Raw genomic sequence first — 22,028 nt, forward strand, 5'->3', positions numbered from 1 at the left:
AAAGGGGGGGGGGGGGAGAAGAAGCAGATTTTAAGGCTATGTTCCAAGTGCGCACAATATATTGCAAGGAAGCCACTTTCCATTTAATGAAATGAAACTTAAATTATTAAACAGAAATACTGGGGTAAAACTCATTATCTTTTCATCAAAAAAAAAGCATAATTCTCCTGCAGGCACCTAAGATTCAAGATCCTCAAATTCATATGCTAAATTCTGCAATTTATACTTAGTTTAAATAAAATGGACCTTATTAAATACTGTGTAGGTTTGAATGCTATACATATAAGGTATAAATATGCTACCAACATGTCTAATTATAGAACAAGAACATTGCTACTGTTTTGAAGTCGCCAGCGCCTAAGTTGTTTACTTCCTCATCATATTCCGGTCCTCCCCCCTAACCGTTTCTGGAATTTTGTGCATATTCCCGTGCTTTCTTTTCATAGTTGCACAATGGTTATCTGTGTCCTTAAAAATGGAATCACACTGGGGCTGGGGTTGTGGCTGTATGGTAGAGTGCTCAGCTAGCATGCATGAGGCACTGGGTTTGATCCTTGGCACCACATAAAAATAAAGGTTATTGTGTCTAACTACAATTAAAACAAAATTTTAAAAAATGGAACCACACTGTACATATCCTACAACTTGTGCTTTTGCTTCCTCATTGCTCTGTTCCCGTGTTCTTTTTCAGTGCTGTCTAGTATTCTGTGGTAGAGCCATACCACAGTGTATCCGTTCCAACACTGTTGTGATTTGGATGCCTCCAGTTTTTTTTTTTTCCCACTACAGTGCTGCTGTGAACATTCCTGTACAAAGATATTGCTACCCACATGTATGAGATTCTCTACTGGTACACATGGCACTCTGGGCCTTGGTTTGACACATCTTTACTAGATAATGCTAGATAGTTTTCCAACATGTTCGTACCCATTTCTCCTCTAAGAACGGGTATGTGTTCCGCTTGTTCTGTACCCACCTACCTTTGACAGTTAAACTACCAGACTTTATCCACTAGAGGTATGGACAGGAAATGGACTCTAACTTTGACAATAACTCATATTTCCTTGAATAATAAACAAGGCTTAGGCTCATTTCACATTTATTGATTATTTGGGTTCTTCTTCCTGTCCTTCCTCCTCCTCCTTTTTGGCACTCTGCCCCTGAACTACCTCCCCGGTCCTCACATCACTGCGTGAGACAGGGTCTATGTTGATGAGGCCAGCCTCGAACCTGTGGCCCTCGGCAGCCTCAGCCCCCTGCGGCATGGCCCCACCCATGACGGCTAATTACTGGACAAGAACAGGTTACATCCTGTTCATGTCTTTTGCTCGCTTTTCTATTGGGTCATCTTTTTTTTTTTTTTAATTGAGTCGAAGTTCAATAGAGATACGGATTCTTTGTCGATTATATGGGCCACAAGTATCTGTGGTTCTTTCCCCCCTTTTTAGAAACAGAAATTTTAAATTTGAACACTTCTGAATTTATGAGGGTTTCCTTCTGTGCCTTTTGTGCCCTGATTCTCCCACTCCTGGAGACCATGACGATGTTTTCCTAGGCTGCCTTCTAAGGTCTGTGGTTCTGCCTTTCACATGTAGGTCCTTATTCAACATGATTATTAATCAATCACATAAAGTTCTTCACATGTAAAGACTGACACCTGCCAACCACTGTCCTCCTCCCCCCTGTAAATCAGGTTGCATATTCTACGAATGGAATGATACAGTATGCGCTCCTTTTGAGGGGCATGTGGCTTCTCTCACTAAGTGTCATTGCTCTGAGATTCAGCCAAGTGGTTGAGGTCTATTTTTGTTCCGATGCTGAGCAGAATTCCGCCAGACAGGTCCTCATCCACTCACGTGCTCACAGACACCTGGGTCGGCTCCAGGTTTGAACTGTTATGAGTAAAGCTGCCGTAAACGTCTGGGCATAAGGTTTTGTGTTTTGTTTTTATTTCTGTGGGACAAATACCTGGAGTGGAAGGGCTGAATGTATGTCGTATGGAATTTATTTCTCAGACACTACCAAACTGCTTTCTAGGGCGGCGGTACCCTTTCTCATGTTAGACCCGGTACTACGTCTGGATCTCCAATGTCATAGAAGCAGCTTTAAAAGAAGGTCAATTTTAAGACAAACCCTATTTTTGTTACTATATGTCACTATATTGTTTTCATATATTAAAGTGAAATGAACTAATACATATCATAGACAAAGAATTTTAAGATAGCACATCTGTTATTAAATGAAAACACATGAAAAGTTTGTAACTATTATCACCTCTAAGGGTGTTCACTGTTCCCTTAGCACCCGTTTCAAGACTTGCTAATTTAAACAAAAACTGGAATGAAGATGCTGTGAAACCACATTACATTTAATTTTGGGGGGTGGGTACTGGGGATTGAACTCAGGGGCACTCGACCACTGAGCCACATCCCCAGCTCTATTTTGTATTTTATTTAGAGACAGGGTCTCACTGAGTTGCTTAGCACCTCACCATTGCTGAGGCTGGCTTTGAACTTGCTCCTCCTGCCCCAGCCTCCTAAGCCGCTGGGATTCAGGCGTGGGCCACTGGGCCCAGCACATTTCATTCTTGATAGTAGCTTATTTTAAATGTTTTAAACAGTAAGCAAATATTAAAATTTCCGTGAGTGATAGTTAAACATCGGTACTGAACACTGCAGAAAGGGAAATTAAGGCCGAAACTAATGAAGCATGGCTGGTGAAATATTGTCATTCTGTACATAAATTGTTTTCTTTGTCCAGGATAACAATAGGACTTTTTTTTTTTTTTTGTAATTAGGATTAAACCAGGAGACTTTACCCTAGTTACCCCCCAGTGCTTTCCTTCTGTCTCTTTTCTTGAGACAGGGCCTTGATAGACTGCCCAGCCGGGCCTCCAACTCGCAATCCTCCTTCCTAACCCTCCCAGAATGGCTAGGATTACAGGCATGTGCCCTGCTACTATTTATTCCAAATACCTCCCAACGAGGGATTTTCCTGTGTCACAACGCCGGTATGACCCACACTATCTTGCAAAAAGTTACTTGTATCAATTTTTCTTCCTACTGCCTTCAAAACAATTTTTTTCTCATTCCAGAAACACACTGTAATTGAAAGCACCCTGCAGATGGTAGCGACGGATCATCCTGTCTCTGCCTGCTAAATCCCATTACCTGTGACTTAATCAAGAATTTTTAAAAATGGTGAGGCTGAGGCTCAGTGGTAGAGAACATGCTCAATACACAAGAGACCCTGGCCTCGGTCCCCAGGGTGCATACGGCTTTACACACACACACACACACACAATTATACACAAATGAAGTCATGCAACAGTTGATGAGTAAGTTTTTCTAGGTTTTGTGTTTGCTCCCTTTCATACTCATTTTCTCCTTTATGCAGCATAAATACGGTTTATGAAATATGTGAAATCTGCCTGTGAGGGAGGTCCCGCAGAAACTTGAACATTGTGTAAGAGGCAAAACTTGGCGGTTGTGTATCTCTTCTCTGAAATGCTTGGGAGCAGAAGTAGTTCAGGTTGGATATCTGCACAGACTTTACCAGTTAAAAATCCCTAATCCCCAAATCCCAAATCTGAAATGTTGTGAAAGTCAAAACTTTTTCAGCACCAACACAATGTTCAGGAAGTTCTGGATTTTGGAACATTTGGGATTTGGGGGTTGGGGATGCTCAAGCCATATTAATTGAGGGAAAAGTAAAGGCCCTCAGTAGGTGGCCTCCCTGAGGCTGCCCCTGACGTCACAGAAGGGATTTAGAAGCCTGGGGACAGAAGAAAGGATGGGATCTGGGAAAGTGAAACAAACCCGACGGACGGGCGGTGACTGTTGCAGTTAGCAGCTCAAACACCAGATTATGATTTTTCTCCTTAGAATGGTTTCTGCAGTAACTCACTTTCATAAGTTTCTGAATTTCCTGATATGAAATTAGCATCACCTGCCGTAAGGGAATGGTGGCACGTTTCCTCCAGAAATTTCATCCTTCAAAATATTAAAAAATGTATCTCATCCTTCAGATACAATAATGGGGACCCCAACATCAAACGTCCTCAGCCCCGCTCCTCCAGGGGCCACCAGCGCGCCCCTCAGGCAGCAGAGGTCAGCAGGGCCACCGCACCTGCAGCCTCACACCAGACCCCGGCTGCTCAGGCCGCAGAACAGAGGCTGCCTCGGAGTCACCTGCGGCACCTGAGCAGCCAACAGTACACTGAAGACCATGTCCCCAAATGGCCAACTTCTCCAGGACTCAAGAAGAGCCCAGGGGAGCCGGGCGACGGGACCCCACAGGCAGTGGTGTGGCCAGGGCCTCCCGGGAGGTGGGCCAGGGCAGGTCTTCTGGACCCTTCCCCGCTGCCCTATGCGGACACAGGACACAGCGGTGCGTCTGTCCATCTCACCAGGGAGCAACTGTGGAAACGACCGTGCTCCACCCCTCTGCCCGGCCTGGGGGCAGCTAGAACCCTCCCTCCTCAACACTAAGCCAGCAGGAGGAAGGACTTCCCTGGTGGGAAGCGGAGCTGCCGCCCACTCGACAGTAAAGTCATCTCTGGTCCGAGGCAGGATACCGCCACATCCTGTGTGATACATTTCTACAGGGGACAGGGACTGCAGGCTCCTCAATGTCATGGGCAAGGCCTCCATTTCTGCCTGGTGACAGGCAAAGCATCTACTGTACTCTGAAGGTCTGGGTCTCTCCAAAATTCCTGTTGAAATCTAACCCCCAATGTGGCAGTAGTAAGAGGTGACTAGGTCAGGAGCAGGTCCCCTTATAAATGGGATTAACATTTGTATCAAAGAGGCTTGAGGACCACCACTGGGGACACAAAGAAGGTGCCATCCATGAGGAATGGCCCTCACCAAACACCAAACCTGCTAGAGCCTTGATTTAGGACTTCTCAGCCTCTAGAACTGTAAACAATACCTGTTTGTTGTTATAAACTACCCAGCCTCAGGTGTTTTGTGATAGCAGCCCAAACTAAGACACTGCCTTTTGTTTCTTCTCAATCATTACTGCTCACTAAAACAACCAGAGGAAAGAACTTGACTGGCCAGAAAATGGCACATGTACAGCTGAGCATGGTGAATTGAAAACTTTGGTAATCTGAGCTCTTATAGAATTCTGGGATCTGAATTCAAAAGTGACAGAGGGGAGAACATATAAAAAAATTCAAAACCTTCTATAACCTTATTTATTTATGCTGCTTCAACATTTTTCCAGATCAGAAAGAAGCATGTAAATGAATCAAATTTCAAGAATATACAAAATACTACCTATTTGTATTCTGATGCTTAATCTATTTGTAAATACTCTGCCTACTGAACACAAATCTTTAAAGGGCTATGCTTCCCTCTCCCTGCAGATCTGTCATCTCTACACCACATGCAACAAAAAAGGTCACCATGATAGATCTTTTTTCTTTTTTAAAATTTTTGTTTTGCAGTGCTCGGAACTGAGCCCAGGGTCTCGTGCATGCCAGGCTAGCACTCTGCCAATGAGCCACACCCCAGCCCAGAAAGTCACTTCATGGCCTGGCTCAGGGTGGGGTGGCGATGAGAGAAATCCTTGATTGGAGTGCTGGTCAGAGGGAGAGTCTGCCACAGTTCACCACATTGGACACTTTCGCCAAGTTAATAACCAATGCACACAGGAAAACAAAAGGAGGCAGGAAGGGGAGGCTACAGCTGCAGAGACAGAGGAGGCTCGTGGGCCTCGGCCTCATGGAACACAGCCGGTGGGACCAGAGCCTGCTTCCTGAGTGCCTGTCCCCAAGCTGGCTGTGAGCATAGGAAGGTGGCTCTGGCCACAACACATCCTTAGATATTAGTAGTCATTCTGTGTGTTAAAATTTCTTTCTTCTGTAGCTAAGTTGGAGAAGACCCATCAGCACAGAAGTTATTTTCAAGCATCGCAGCCTCAAAGCATCTAGAAAACGCACGCAAGGGGTGCGACGTATCCCCGCCCAGCACACCCAGGCCAGGTGCCCACACACCGAGGCCGGGCATTAAGAGCTAGGCTGATTAGGCAGCTGTCAGGTCTGTGCCAGGAGTCCTGCACGCACACGCCGTTTTCAAGGTACCAAGGCACTGTTCCCACGCAGTGGTACTTAAACCATGTGGCCCATCCATAAAAAACACTTTTATTTGGCCTTTCTGGAAAACACTTACTGGAGACACGTAATCTTCAGAACCGCAGGTCTGAGAAACCACAAGTACGGCTTTTTTTTTTTTTTTTTTTTTGCAATGCGAGGGATTAAACCCAGGGCTTTGCAGTGCTGGGAAAGCGAGATCCCGGCTTCTGACAGCTGGTTTTTGTTTTGGAGCCTGAAGGTTGTTTGGTTGTTTAGTTATAAAGCCTCACTTCGGCTCGCTGACCGGCTGGACTACTTGTGTCATTGCTGGGCATCTTGGAGGGGCAGGCAGGCATTTATCTAAAGTCTCAATTAGCCCACAAAACTCTTCTGGCTGGAACCTGCCCAGGCCCTTGAGCTCAAATGTACCATCTTAAGACGTCACAGGTGAGAAAAGCACTCAGGTGAGTTTTCCTCACACATTGTCCAGGACCGGCCAGCTGTCTGGGTCCTGCAGACCGCTGCCACATATACTCCAGGTTCAGATGCCCAGGTCAGCCAGAAGGGTCCACGCCGGCAGCACCGGGAAACCCACCACGCTGCTCAGCAGGATGCCCCGACCCTTACCCGCCCCCTGCTTGTCCCGAGAAAGTCCAGGTTCTGCCTCAACCTCCTGCCCGGCCCGGGGCTGCGTCCTGCACACCCGCTCTGCTCCTGGGAGTGGAGTGCATGGCTCTGCCTCAGATGCTGGCCAGCCCTGTCAGAGACGACGACATCAACCCGATGACCTCTGTGACTTCGGTGACTGAGCACAGGCTTCATACCTAAGCCACCTCCTCTGAGCAGAGAGGATCCCTTCCTGAGAGCTGGCGGCCTCTGCCACCCGCCTTTGGTGTAGATAAAATACTCCTGTGTCCAGAAGAGACGGCCCATTGCTTTAGACATGAGGCCACAAAAAAAGGCCCTAGGAGGAGCCCACAGCCTGGACAGGTGACTCTGGGAAGGTGTGTGGTGTCCACAGCTTGTTATCCGCACGGCAACAGAACTCTGCCCTCCACTGTTGGGGGTCAGTTCCGGCTCTACTATACAGCTGTGTGACCTTGGGCAAGGGGATTTCCTTGGCTGTGCCTCCAAGTCCCCTGCCTGTTATGAGGATGATACCAACACCCACTTCCTGGGGCTGTTGTGAGGACAATGAGTGACCACCCAGAGCCCTGAGAACAGCTCTTACCCAGACAGAGCCGTTCCTAACAGAAACAGGGAAGAGCTCTTGCAGGGGTCCACGGGCCCGTCCAGCCGCAGAAAAACTGTTCTGTACCACGGGGGTCCCCAGAAGGAGGCGAATGCCCAGGGGTGACACTAGATGAACTAGACAGCGGGCATGTGGGAGTCGCTGATGTAGGACCAGAATGCGCCCCTCCTAAGAGTCCCACCCACTGCTCGCCACCCCTCTGGGAGACCTGTCCCCCAGAAGGCTCGGGTACACTGGGTGACAAGGTACACCACCAGCAGTGACAGCCCTGTTCCTGTGGTCCTGAGCACCCTGAAGCAGAGGAGCCCGACCTGGGTGGAGGGGGCGTGCGGCAGGCTGCGTTACAGTCAGACTCTGCACAGTGAGAAAAATGCCAGTCACTTCTGCGGCTTTTAACCTTATTAATTGCATCTTTTGGTTTTGTTTTCTGTTGGTTAAAGTGAGCGGCTCCCGATGGCCTTGATGGTGGCTTGCCGCCGGTGCCTCCCTTGCCGGGAGAGTGAACTTCCGCTCACCTAAAGCCCAGCCAGAGGCTGATGTAAAGTTATCAACATAAGCAAGAAAAAGGAGCAGCAGCGAGCCGGGTCCTTCATCCAGGTGGGTCATACGGGTCCCCACGGCCGGCCTGGGTGCCCGGGGACTGGAGAGGACTGGAGACCCGCCTCTGGTCGTCTGCTTCTCTGTGGCCCCATCCGAGTCTCTCCGGAGGTCCCTCCACTCCCCCACCCATGGGCTAAGCCTGGCCCCGGGGAGAGTGAGGAACCCAGGTGGCCGTGTGCGGTGCCGACCCAGCGACGCAGAATCTCACACTCCTGGCAGTGTTCTCTCCGCGCACACGGGAGGACGGATGGAGACCCATCTTTCCAAAGGCAGGTGAACTCGAAAGATCGTCAGAAACAAACATGGGAAAGAATTAAAGGAGGCGCATTATTTTGTTTTTTTGGAAAAAAAATCTTCCCAACTCTTCCTGAAGATTTGTTCTGGAAGCTTTAAATGGGGCGACTCAATGGAGTGGACACATGCTGATGGGCAGTTTGGGGGTCACAGAGGGGATCCCAGCTAAGACGAGGGATCACTTGGAGGGTGGCCTGGCATGGGGTGTCGGAGCCCAGCAGGGTTGAGGACGGCATGTCCAAGGGAGGGCAACCCGGCACAGGATGCGAGGGAGGGTGTCCAGGCAGAGGGGCCAGAGGACAGGCCGGAGCCCAGGCAGGGTGAGGGGGGGGGCACACACAGGCAGGACCCTGTAGAGGGGGGGGTCGGTGTAGGAGGTGGCCCAGGACACACAGGAAGGGGGTGTTGGCAGCGACACAGTGGGGGAGGTGACTGACCCAGTGAATATGAGACAATGGAAGCAAATTTCTTCTCTCAGAGAAAAGTGTCATGAATTTGAAAAGGGAGAAAAATGGAACATATCCCTCAGCATTTCCTGGAGTTGGGAGGACAAGGCTCCACATGGCATCTGTAAATATGTCTGTGCCTCTACATCTCCTAGCTGTGTCCAGCAAGAGACCTGGAACAGTGACCGTCCAAGAGAAGCGAGCACACCTGCCTCCACACCTTGATTTCTAAACACTTCACCGAAAGTCGTCAGTGAAGTGGCTGATCCCCAGGCGGGGGCAGGGAAGGCACAAATCGATCCCAAATATCAGGATGTGCTAAAAAGTAAAGAATTACCCAAAAAACAACGGGCACAGGTCCAAAGACCCGGAGCCACCTCATGCAGGGCAAAGACAGGTCCTCCCACTTTTTTTTTTTTTTTTTCAGTACTGGGGACGGAACCCAGGAAGTTGTACCTACACTCCTCCACGGAGCTACCTCCTCACCCTTTTTACATTGAGACAAGGTCTCCCTGAGTTGCCCAAGCTGACCTTGAACTTGTAATCCTCTTGCCTTAGCCTCCCAAGTATCTGGGATGACACACGTGTGCCACTGCCTCCAGCTGGGGTTTTCTATTTCTTAAAAAAAAAAAAAAAAAAACTTTGGGATTTTGATAGGTATCGAGAGGAATCTAAATTTTTTGGGGTTGTAATAGCTGAACCTCTGAATCGGTAGGTTCTGCATCTGCAGAATCAACCAACCATAGACTAAAAATATAGTCAGGCCTATGACAGTTGTGTTTATAAAAACATTTACAAACATCTTCATGATTCCCTCCACAATACAGTGTGACAACGACTTACACAGCCTTGCATTGATAAGTCATAAGGAATCTGGAGGTGATTTTAAGAACTCAGGAGGATGTGCACAGGCTCTGCCTTTCAGGTAAGACCATCCACAGAGTTTGGGATCCATGGGGATCTTGGAACCCATTCCCTACAGACACCGAGGACGACCATATTGAGGTTTCATAGTTCTCAGTGAGCAAGTGAAAAAGGAGTTCTAAAACAAGCCATGATCGTGAGCCCGCTGGATATCCTTGACTAGGATTTCTTCTACCTTTCAATGTCTGAGATTCTCCAATATTTAATGTAGCCTTGAAGCTAACTAAATCTATTGAGCTCTCGGCCAGAAAAGCACAATAGATTCAATCAAACATTCATTTATTGAAACCTTTTGATATTTCAGGCTGTTAAAAAACACATTTCACTGTAACAGGAACATTCTCCCTTGAGTTGCTCCTTCAATGAATCACTTTTCTCAAACGATTTTACTTCTGGGTGGAACACAGTGCTGGTCACCCAATAACCGATTTTAGTCTGAAACCCAGAGAATCGGCTCGTTTGACTAACTTCCAAATGCCACTTGGTTTTCTTATTTTTCTATTCTTCTTTATATAGAACAATTTAAATAGTGCACATGACTACACAGACCCCAAAAGAATTTGGTCACTGTATCTGGGATCATAAATTTCAGATTAAGTCTCCAACTTACGACGTAACCTCCCTCTGCTCCTAATTCTGTCTCTTGGTCACAGCACGGCATGGTTATTCACCAACAGCCAGTGCATCCCACAAACACTTACGGGTGTTACTCTGCCCTGGGAGCTCAACCAGATGCTGAGTGTCCCTGATCAAGCAGAGATGTCTTGAGGTACCCCATTAAAATGAGAAAAACACTCAAATAAAATGGCCTGTGGAGAGCAGGTCAGTGGAAGTCATTCTTTATCCACAGAGACTCTCTTCCAGTTCCATTTACTGAATCCATGCAGACACCCTGACCTAAGGCTCACCTTGTAAGAATGTATATTTTTGGGCTGGGGATGTGGCTCAAGTGGTAGCGTGCTCGCCTGGCACGCGTGCGGCCCGGGTTCGATCCTCAGCACCACATACAAACAAAGATGTTGTGTCCGCCGATAACTAAATAAATAAATAAATAAATATTTAAAAAATTCTCTCTTTACACTCTCTCTCTCTCTCTCTCTGTCTCTCACTCTCTCTCTTTAAAAAAAAAAAAAAAAAAAAAAAGAATGTATATTTTATTCTGAAAACTCGTCATGCTCCAATCAGAAGCAAGTCCAATTTTTAATTCTTTTAAGAAAGGGAAAAACACAACAAAGAAGAAATGCCATCACGCTGGGAAAAACCCAAACCCAAGAAAAAAGAAACACTAACCCGCAGCCGTCCTGACGGAGCTGCTGATTCGCTGGCACCTGGACAGTGCAGCCACCCTGCTGCCGGGGAAATAAGAATGTTTATGGTTTATTTTCTTTGGGTTAATAGTTCTCCCCTCATGTGCATTCTGTTTTTAAGAAACAATGATGAAAACAGAGCCCAAATCCAGCAAATTTACCTTTATATGGTAACGGCACCCGTGTTATTTGGTCTAGTGCCACTTGGAAGGATGTGAAAGCTGGTTTCAATGATAAGATGGCCATAAAGACAAAAATCTTTTCAAGTCAGGAAAAAAGTTCTTTCAAAAATAAAGTGTTTAATTGCAATCAGGATGGATTTGTCTGAAATCCATCAGAAGCGTCCACTCCTGAGTTCTGCACGTGTGTGGATCACCTGCATAAACAGGTGATTCCAGAGCCGGGCCTGTAATCCCAGCTACTGGGGCGCACACCTGTAATCCCAGCTACTGGGGAGGCTGAGGCAGGAGGAACCCAAGTTCCAGGCCAGCCTCAGCCACTTAGTGAGACCCTGCCTTAAAATCATAAAAAGGGCTGGGGATGTAGCTCAGGGTAGAGCCCTTGAGCAGCAGGTGTGAGGCCCTGGGTTAAATCTCCAGCACTGCAAACAAAACACTCGTGATTCCAGGAGAAAAATAAAGCCAAATAGGACACTGATATTGTAACCATTTGATTTTGCCCACATTTTATGTCTAATTGATGATCTTTCTGTGTGTGTATGCGTGTGTGTGTGTTTTACAATTTCAGACATTACTGATAAAATGATTGTCTAAAAGTCACCATGACTAGGAATTATCTACAAGGTGAAGTCTGCTAAATTGCTGCTGCTACTAGAACTTCCGCTGAGACGATTTTTGGTATGAATTTGGGTTAGATACAACCCCCAGGTTATTTAAAAAATGAAAACCAACAAGGACTCACCCCGTTGGCAAGTTAAAAACTCCTTAGGTTGTGGTTAGAAAAGGTTGAAACAGGCTTAAGATTGTGAGGTTTCTTGGGCTGGGGTTGTGGCTCAGAGGTAGAGCGCTTGCCTAGCATGCATGAGGCACTGGGTTCCATCCTCAGCACCATATAAAAATGAAATAAAGATATTGTGTCCACCTAAAACTAAAAAATAAATATTAAAAAAAAAGATTGTGAGGTTTCTTGCAAGAATTCTTGTGAGTATAAATTTGGGATAAACTGGTTTGAAGAACTTCTCAGATACCAAAGCTTTTGCAAGTTCAAGTTCCTCGTGTGAAACAGGGTAGTATTCGCATATAAGCCACAGCCCCCCATCTACTTTGAATCCTCTCTAGATTACTTAAAATTCCTAACACAATGCAAATGCTATGTAAATAGCTGTCACAGAGCACTGCTTAGGGGCGGTGACAAGGAAAAAGGTCTGCACATCACACATTCATGGGAGCCATTTTGGGGGACTATTTTCAATCACTCACAGAGTGACACGAAGGGCTGGAGGTCATACATGTGGTTTCTCACATCAAACAGCAAGATTTACTTGTTTATAATATAAAAATTTTAGAGCTCTTAAAAAGTATGAGAAAACTAGGAAAGACAATTTCAAAATTTCCAAATTGTGACTGAACCCAGGGCACGCCTGCAATCCCAGAGGCTCGGGAGGCTGAGGCAGGAGGATCATGAGTTCAAACCAGTCTCAGCAATTTAGCGAGGCCCTCAGCAACTCAGTGAGACCCAGTCTCTAATAAAATACCAAAAAGGGCTGTGGCTGTGGCTTGGTGGGTAAGTGCCCCTGGGTTCAATCCTGGTACAAAAAAAGAAAAAGGAAACAGCATTTATAAATTAAAATGACCCCCAAAGACACAAAATTCAGGATGGTGACCCCCCCCTTGCTCCACCACAGGGAGGGGTGTCATCTGTAGGCAGGTTTACTTGGAGAACCTGTCTCCTCCTACCGCTCCACCTCCGCTGTCAGCTGACCTTCCCGAACAGCTTGGATGGCCGTTCCTCTGCTGGGAGCCTGCAGGGAACACACCCGTGGGAAGGCAAGCTCCTGCACTGACCCACACTCGGCACGATGGCGCCACCAGCCCAACTTCTGCCAACCACACAGGATGGCCTTCTGCTTCCTAGCGTGGCCCAACCTCCTGACGCAGCTCTCTTGTTCATTCTGTTCCCTCTGGACCCAATTCCCTTCTTTTCCAGTTAAAATCAACGCCACAGCTCCTCACTGATGTCACCTCCTCTGGAGATCTTGGATTTCACCTGGTGTGATCCTGTCTCCTTGGAGACCTCAGAACACTGGCAAGCACTTCCCAGAGTGTTAGCATTCCACCTTACATCACCATGGATGGCCATCCCTGGGACGCGGAAGGGTCATGCTCTAACTGCGAACAATCGGCATGGTGCCTCATGCACTGTAGGTGCTCAGGTGTGGACTGAGTTAAACTGACTAGTTCCACTCCAGGAAGAAAGTAGTTTGAGTGCACAGACAGAAAGAAGGGGCAGTGAGGTATTTTTCAGAAGAAGATCAGAACATGAGAAACACAGAACATCGGCAGAAATCCATTACTTCTGTGGGATTAAGACCTACGGCTTATTTAGTAAGGTGTTATGGTGCAACTTGCAAGGCTGAGGCAGGAGGATCCTAAGTTTGAGGCCAGTCTCAGTAAATTAGAGACACTCTGTCTCAATTAAAAAAAGGGGGGTAGGGTGGGGTGGGGCTGTGGCTCCGTGGTAAAGCACCTCTGAGTGTAATCCCCAGTACAAAAGATTAAAAAAAAAAAGACCTATGGGCTTTTGAGGTTATGATGGAAAAATATACACACACTCCCACATATAACCTCTTTCCAGGTAAATAATAAATGAACTAAAGGAGAGTAATTTTTAAAGAAACAAACTGAGGCCAGGCGTGGTGGTACACACCTGTAATCCCAGCACTCAGGAGGCTGAGGCAGGAGGATCACAAGTTCAAAGCCAGCCTCAGCAATGGTGAGGCCCTAATCAACTCAGTGAGATCCTGTCTCTAAATAAAACATCAAAAAATAAGTATGGGGACGTGGCTCAATGCCCCTGAGTTCAATCCCCAGTACCCCCCACCAAAAAAAACCAAAACTGAATCATTTTTCCCCATATGAGTTGTCAAAAGTAATAACAAAAAAATGTTTAACAATGATGCTACAATGAAATCCTAAATAGTCCTAATTGGCTGTATGTAACTAGCCCCAGGAAAAAGTGGAATTCCTTCTTTTATGAGTACTCCCCTGGAACAGGAAGATGAAAATCTTGAGCTTTTCCTTAATTACAGTCTCCAAAAAAGAAAGAATAAACGAATGAGTAGATTGAATAAGACTTATTTGAAGTCCACAAAAGCTAGTGCTTCTCACAATATTTGTGGGAAGGGACTGGTTTTTAAATATTTCCTATCTGGTGCAACCTGTACTCTTTTATAATACAACACGAAGGCCTAAAGTCTGACATGCTTTCTGTTGAATTTGTCTCAGATCAATAACATGTGCTTCCCCCAAACCCATGTTCTCCAGGCCAGAAGTTCAGGGTGGGTAGGATGCTGCCTACCTTCTGCTCCTGGACTTTGAACACGGCTTCATGGACACTGCAAGCAAAAAGTGAGGTAGGCAGGTCACTTAGATCCATCATCTCTTCCAAGTCACCTTCATTTTCACCAAAAACCATCTCTTCCTCCTCTTCCTGGTCACTGCTACAGAGGTCTGATTGGCTGTCATTCCAAGATTTCATAGTGTCCCTTAGCATCATCCCCTAAAAGCAGGTCTTTTCTGTTTTTCAAGTTCTTAGGATATCAATAGGGCACCTACAGGTAAAAAAGAAGAAAACAACACCGAGGTAAAACTCTGAATGCCACATAAGGTTCCAATCAATTGGCCTCAAGACAGCAGTTCATCAGGTGCAGCCATTCTATCCGGGAAAGAGCCATCAGCCTTCAAACCAACGTCCGCCAGCCCTCACAGGTGAATTCTATGTGTACTGATTTGATTTGCTTAGCATGTTTCACAGGGCAATGACAGATCGCGAGAAAACCAAGAGTGTTCCCATGACATTGGGAAAAGAAGGATCATATCAACATGTTCCCTGGCTGACAAGCAGCGGGAAGGAAAAAAATGTGAACGAGCACTGCCTGCACATATTTGTTTTGTATTTTAGCTCTAAAACATTGAAAGAGGCACAGCAGAATCAAACCCACGCAAGCCGCTCGCCATCTGTGCCCTGAAGTACGGTCTGATGCGCTGCTTCGCCTTAACGGGGTTGTTTTTTGAGGTATTCTCTCAAGACCTCAGTTACTCAGAACCAAAAGTCCTCTGTGAAGTCAGTCTTTGTAAATATGTCTTGGAAATATTTACGGTGGCAAAGTTTAACATAAAAGACAATCGAAAAGACGTCCTTTTTCTGAACTTTTATTAAACATCACGAATTTAAGTTAAAGACCTGGAGCCAACAGGGTCCCTCTGTTAAACACCAGAGCAGAAGCTGTGCTGTACGTGTGTGTTACATAGGTCCCCCCAACACCCCGTATTCCAAGATCAACATACCACTTAAGAATGAGTGCCAGGAACACTAAGTGATCATGGGTAAGGCCACCTCAACAGCTCCTGAGATTTTTCTCTTTTACTTGCAGAATGATCATCAAAGGAGAAAATAGGGCTTTTCCCCCTTTATTCTGATATTAATCAAGACTAATTCTAAAAAGTAAAATCTTCACTCATTCTCTGCTGCTTGGTACTGGGGGACACTCCATGAATGGGACATGGTTCTTATCCTCATGGAGCCCCGGGCCCAAGCAAGAATGTCCCCTCCTGGGTGCCAGTCATCCTCAGGGCTCCTCCTACAGCACCCCGTCCCCTGACCTGTGTGCTCAAGCCCTCCTCCTGCACCTGCTCCTCCTCCTCCTCCTCCTCCTCCTCCTCGGCAGACGCAGGTGCTCAACATCCTCACCTCCGGACTCTCTCTCCCCCTTCTACCTGGCTGCCCTTCGCCTTTCCTACCAACTTCCTGGAAAGAGCCGTCCCTATTTGCCTCCTTCACTCTCTCGCCACCTGTCGCGCCCCAGTTCGGTGCGGCTGGGCGTCAGCCACTATCTTTTAGCTCCCACTGTCCTCATGATGGACAGCAGCAAGTTCTAAGAGGACGAGGATTTCAGGTCTCAGCTGTGTCTGCCGCACACGACCTCGCAGCCCACCCTGTCCACTCTCAGAGCTCCTCAGGCCCACCGTCTGCTCCTCACCCACCGCCTCCGCACTGGCCCCGCCTCCGCCCTTCACACCTGACCTGCGCGGGCCCCGCCCACTCCCCCTGCTGCTCCTCCTCCTCGTCTTCCCGGGTGGTCTGTCCACCCTCGAGCTTCACCCACCAGCCTTCTCAGCCGAGTTTCCCTGTGGTCCGCGGGGTGCCCCGGCGCTCTCTCTCATTTCACCTGACTCTTGAGCCAGGAAGGACAGCACCATGCCTCTTTCTTCCCAAATGAACGATGGCTTTCCTGCCTATTTCCTTCCATTATGCCACACCTGTCTGTGCTCTTCTCCTTGACCAACCCCCTCTCTCAGGCATGTGCAGGCAGGACCCTGCCCTTGTTCCAAGGGCTCCTTGCTGCTATGTGATTCCTCTGGCCCCAAGTCTCCTCTTCAGCTGATGTGTCCTCCTATTCTCATTGAGACCCTTCTCTATGGCCTTCATTTAGGTAGAGGATATTTCCCATTTCCCCTCTCCGTGTTCGTCACACCTCCTCTGAGCTCCTTTCTCTCAAATATTCCATATTTTCATGTTGGAGAGTCGGGATCATGCAGTGGTCATAGACTGACCAAGGCTGTGGGAGAAGCAAGGGCAGAATCTTGCTTGCCCACCAGGGGACAGAGGTGAACAGGGTAGAAAAAGGTGTAAGAGACTCTGAGCTGCTCCTCGGCCCCTCTTGGCTATATGCACTGGAAACTTCCAAATGTCTGTGCCCAGACTCAGGCCCTTCTCCTGAGTTCTAGGCTGGTATGTTTGGCTTTCCACTGAACAGATATCTATCTGGGAAGCTCGCAGGTCCTACAATTGTTTTGCACTTATTCCTTTAATTAGATTATGGCGCCAGAAATCTCCAGTCTCAGGGAGCCCCAGGAGAGTGGTGGGAAACGCTATCACACTGTGGTTTCCTTATCATCTTTAAGGCCAAGATGTCACGTAGAGTCCCTCACGTCTCTGTTCTATATTATGATCATTTATTTGCAAATCACCCCTGCCTACAGACTGTGAGTGCCTTTGAATCCCCAGCCCTGGCATGGTTTGCTGCCCACCGTGGCTTAACAAGGACTCCTCAATAGGAGCAGAGAGCACCACAAGGAGGACCCCACGGGCACGTCAGCACAGACAAAGGGAAATTTAATTCTGCATGGGATTAGACACAGGCTCTCAGAGGAGGCTGTGGTGAGACTTTCAGGTTGAACAGAGCTTCCGCAGGAAAAGAACCGGGTGTGTTCCGGGCCACGCCAACAATGCGTGAGTGCAGCCAGGGAGACAAAAAGATGAGCACGCACACAGGTCACATGCTCTCCAGTGGGTGCGGTGCACGGGGTGGAGGGGGTGGCGGGAGACAAAGCCAGATAGGCAGGTGTGAGCTGGGCTACAGAGCTCGACACAAAACCAGTCCCATCAGCACACCATGGCCGTGACAAAACCAACCCAATTTAACTTCCAGTGACACTGTTTTTATCTGCTCCTCTCCCAACCCATTATGAAGAGGCAAAGAAAATACCATGTCTAGATTTTTAAGAGGGTGATAAGTTGTGGGGGGGTTCTGGATGGAGAGATTTTGAGAAAGTGAGCTCATTTTCTGTGTGTGTGGTATCAGGGAGCAAGCCCCAGCCCTGTGCCTGCTAAGCACACTCTACCACTGAGCTCCTCCAGCCCCCAGCCTATGTTTGATAAGACTTTTTTGTTTGTTTCAAGTTCCCTCCTCCAACCTTAAAAAGAAGAAATAGAGCACAGGAAACAATCCTTCACCTAACATAAAAACACACACACAAATCTTAGAATGATATACCTTCATTTCCTGTTTTCTACCTTCAATTTTGAGTTAACTTTGTTCTTTTGCTTAGAACTTCAAACAGAAGTTATAAGAATTGTACAAGGAACTCCTGAATATCCTGTACCCAGAGTTACCAATTTTGCCCATTTGCCTTATCATTCTTTGTCTCTATTTAAAAAAAATTTTTTTTCATGTATTTTGGTCATATATTACAGATTGAACCCAGGGTACTCTACCACTGAGCTACATCCCCAGTCCTTTTAATTTTTGAGACAGGTTTTCACTAAGTTGTTTATGTTGGCCTTGAACTTGTGATCTTCCTGCCTTAGCCTCCTGAGTTACTGGGATTAAAGGTGTGTGCCACCACGCCCAGCTTTTTCTCTATTTTTATACACATGCTCTGAACCATTGAAAATAAGATGAAGTATATACCCTTTTCCTCCCAAGTGACTTCAATGTATAAGAACAAGATCATTCTCTTATATAACCTAAAGTATCAAAAACATCAATATGATCCTATCTAATTAACAATCCATATTCATTTTTTTTTAAAGTACTGGGGATTGAATTTATGGGCACTCGACCACTGAGCCACATCCCCAGCCCTATTTTGTATTTTATTTAGAGACAGGGTCTCACTGAGTTGCTCAGCAACTTGATTTTGCTCAGGTTGGCTTTGAACTTGTGATCCTTCTGCCTCAACCTCCCAAGCAACTGGGATTACAGGTGTGAGCCACTGGGCCCAGCTCATATTCAAATTTTGTCAGTTATCCCAACATTGTCCCTTCAAAGTTTTTAGGTTACTATTAATGTATTTGTATTTATACCAAAACATTTCAGTAATATTTATAGTATTGCTACATTTTGTTTACTCACAAATTCTAACATACTTAAAAGACAGACTACTAAGAAGCCACAGTAACTATAAGACAAGTCTGAGCAGTCCTTAAGTATATCCCAGAAAGATTCAGGCTCCATAATCAGCCTTCCTAGGATTGGATTCTGGCTCCTTAAGTACTCTATGTTAGATGAACTCTTTTGCTTATTTCTTCAACTATAAAATGGAGATAGTAATCCTCACCCAGTAAGAATAATTAAGGAGATAATAATTAAGGAGATAATAATAATTAAGTAAGGAGAATTAAATGAGAGAATATATGCTCATATCCAGAATAATATTTTGCATATAGTCTATGCTCACTAATTAATTAACATAAGCATGATCTGAGTTAATGCACTGTTGGGCTGAAAGGACCCCAACAGTATCTGAACCACTGGTGGAACTGATATTCAAATCATGAAAAAAACAAAAAGAAGAAAAACACATATCTCCAAATGATCTAATTCCAAACACCAAAAATAAAAACAAATAAAGCAACAAAAATAAAACTAAGTTTGTATCACCAAGAAAACTGTTTACTAGTAGACTTATCAACAATGTGAGCTCCTTAACTACCAGGGGAGATAGTAATCTGATTCCAGAATGAAAACATTTGAAGATTTAAAAAACAGAGCTAGGGAAAAGGCCACAGTGCCTTTTTAGGGGCCTTACAGAATTTTAGGTCACCATACAACGCATACAATATCAGAGACATTATCATTCAGATTTTGGTTCTCTTGCTAAAGACAAACCAGGAGGGTTTTTTCAACATTGTCAACCATTACATAATTTTCTGACATCAGAAAATTACATGTGAAAAAGACAGTAATATGGAGGGAGGTCATTTAAGGTAACTCAGCTGCTGTTTAAAAGGTAAACTATGTTTCACTAGGACAAAGAAAAAAATGCAGAAGCCCATTGGTTCTTTGAGGCTGTTACTGGAGTTTCTGCCAACTCTGCCCGACTGTACTAAAAGACCATGCTCTCCCTCCGTTCACTAACCCAGGGAAATCTCGACCCGCCCAGCAGAAATGCTGAACCCACATCCTCCTGCTTCTGTAAGCAAAGGTCTGAGCTAATCAGGGTTTAGCATCATCTCCAGCGCAACTGTAGCTGGGGCTGGCTTCTGGCAAATTGTTTCTTCATGGAAACATCAAATGAGTGGAAAAACTCCAAGGAGCAGGACCATCTGCTGCACTATGACAGGCCCTGTGACAAAAGTAATCCATCAAAGCAAAATGTCACGCACACGGAGTTGATCTTGCATTTTCTGCTCTGATAAGAAAAAGGTAAATTCCCCTTGGGGCTTTTGAACAAATAATTTTTTGAAAATAATATGCTTCCAATTTGGGGAACATTTTAATACCTTAGCCAGATGCACTTTTTAATGTTTTGGGTATGTTCAAAATGCTACAACAGTCCTGGAAGCAAATGTGTACCTCACTTGAATTTATAATTTAAATTTTTAAAAGGCCACTCAGGACTGACAATGTGGAGGTTCTGAATGTCTACCCCTAAGCCTCTATCTTCTCATTTACCGCTTACAGGTAAAATGTTACCATTTTCAGAAGCTGAGATTAAAAAAAAAAATTGGTGCAATAGTAAAGCAAGTGAAAATTATGGGCTGGGGATATAACTCAGCATTAGAGTACTTTCCTACCACTTGAGAGTCTCCATCCCCAGCACTGCAAAAGGAAAAAAAAAAAAAAAGAAAGGTGAAAATTAGATTTTTATATTTTGTGTGTGTTCATGACCTATGCTGTTTTTGCTGCTAATTTAGCATTGGTCCTGTTACAATTGAGGTTCCTGCTGCCCCCAGAAATAGTAGTATCTGTTAGCATGAGAGAGAAAACAGAAATAAACAACAAATATAAACTGTCAAGAATATAATAACAGGCCTTAAAGAATAATTTAAGTACAGCCATGAAAGTCTCATGTTATTTGTTTTGCTGTATATAATTTACTTCTGCTCAATATAATCTCTACCTTCCAGGTACAAAGTGGAGATCCCTGACCAGCCTCTACCTTCCATGGTATCTGGGGCAGGGGCCCAAGAAGCAAACACCACTGATTGCCCGGGCTGCCATTATTTCACAAGCTTCAGCTGAACACATTTCTAAGTCACATTACTCTTCACCAAGGTTTGGTTTTTCTTTAGACCAACAACTCCTATAACATCAGACAGAATCTCATTTCTTACCCTAATGTTCACGATTTAAAGCTTTACAAGTGTTACATTTCAACAGCAGGAAAAATCCTATTTCCCATAAAAGCACAGAAATCTCTACCCAAGGAAACCGTTTGCCAGTGAAATGAAATGTAAAGCTGATGATATGGGTAATGGTACTCTGAGTTTCCCAGCTTTTTTTCAGTCTTCCTGCATCCAAAGTCCATTTCTAGGGCTGGGGGTGTGGCTCAAGCGGTAGCGCGCTCGCCTGGCATGCGTGCATCCCGGGTTCGATCCTCAGCACCACATACCAACAAAGATGTTGTGTCCGCCGAAAATTAAACAATAAAAATAAATTAAAATTATTTAAAAAAAAAAAAACAAAGTCCATTTCTAGAATAAACTACATAAACTCTCCAGCAAAAGAATGAATTTGTGCGATGCATAAACATCTAGACCCCGAGTCTTCATAGTATGTTTTTACAGTTTAATATATTGAACCAGAGCTAATGAGATAGTCTTAAGGTTTTTAAGTAGTACATCAGAGACTTCTATTAAATGCAGACTTCCATGCAAAATTCAAACAATGTGTTGTGCTGGGTAGCTTTCAATGAGGGAAATCGAGTATTCTTGGCTTTGAGCCCTATACCAAAACATCACTTTAATCCTAGAGTGTATCTCAAACACTGTGAACTGCTCCCTACTCTAGAATCCTAATCTCTAAAGGAGATGATCAGATTTTGCACGGAAGCTGGAACGAAGCGACCTGGAACAGGTCACTATTGATTGCTCTACCTGTGCAGGGAGCGGATGGGGCAGGTAACAGGTTGCAAGAAGTCACGGAATAAATGCATTCGGCGGTTATCCACGCACCGCGGGGAAGGGGCCCTGGAGGAACAGGGGGGCTTCCACCTTCTGGCCTGGGTTTACCAACTGCACCTCTCCTCCCTCCAGGGGAAGAGCGGGCCTGCCAGCTTTTCGAAAAGTCAGTTTGTGGGAGAAAACTGCATGTGGAAGGGAGAAGGCTTGGTGGTGGTGGTGGTGGTGGTGGTGATGGGTGGGGGGGGCGGGGACAACCA

The 22,028-nt window shown here is 45.8% G+C and overlaps 1 protein-coding gene across 2 annotated transcripts in view; it reads right to left on the reverse strand.

Annotated features, from left to right (window-relative positions):
- The window catches only part of Rcan3 (RCAN family member 3), a 29,143-nt gene that overhangs the window by 6,821 nt on the left and 294 nt on the right, over positions 1 to 22,028 (reverse strand). The window contains exon 2 of one of the 2 annotated variants that reach the window (XM_015485508.2): positions 14,440 to 14,692. In XM_015485508.2, the coding sequence (XP_015340994.1) occupies positions 14,440 to 14,637 (198 nt within the window). In that variant the 5' untranslated portion in view covers positions 14,638 to 14,692. Of the gene's footprint in view, positions 1 to 7; positions 2,410 to 14,439; positions 14,693 to 22,028 lie in introns of those variants that run through there. The other variant, XM_048816078.1, reaches the window with a different exon arrangement.

Source organism: Marmota marmota, unplaced genomic scaffold, assembly GCF_001458135.2.
Source record: "Marmota marmota marmota unplaced genomic scaffold, marMar, whole genome shotgun sequence".
NCBI classification, from domain to species: Eukaryota; Metazoa; Chordata; class Mammalia; order Rodentia; family Sciuridae; genus Marmota; species Marmota marmota.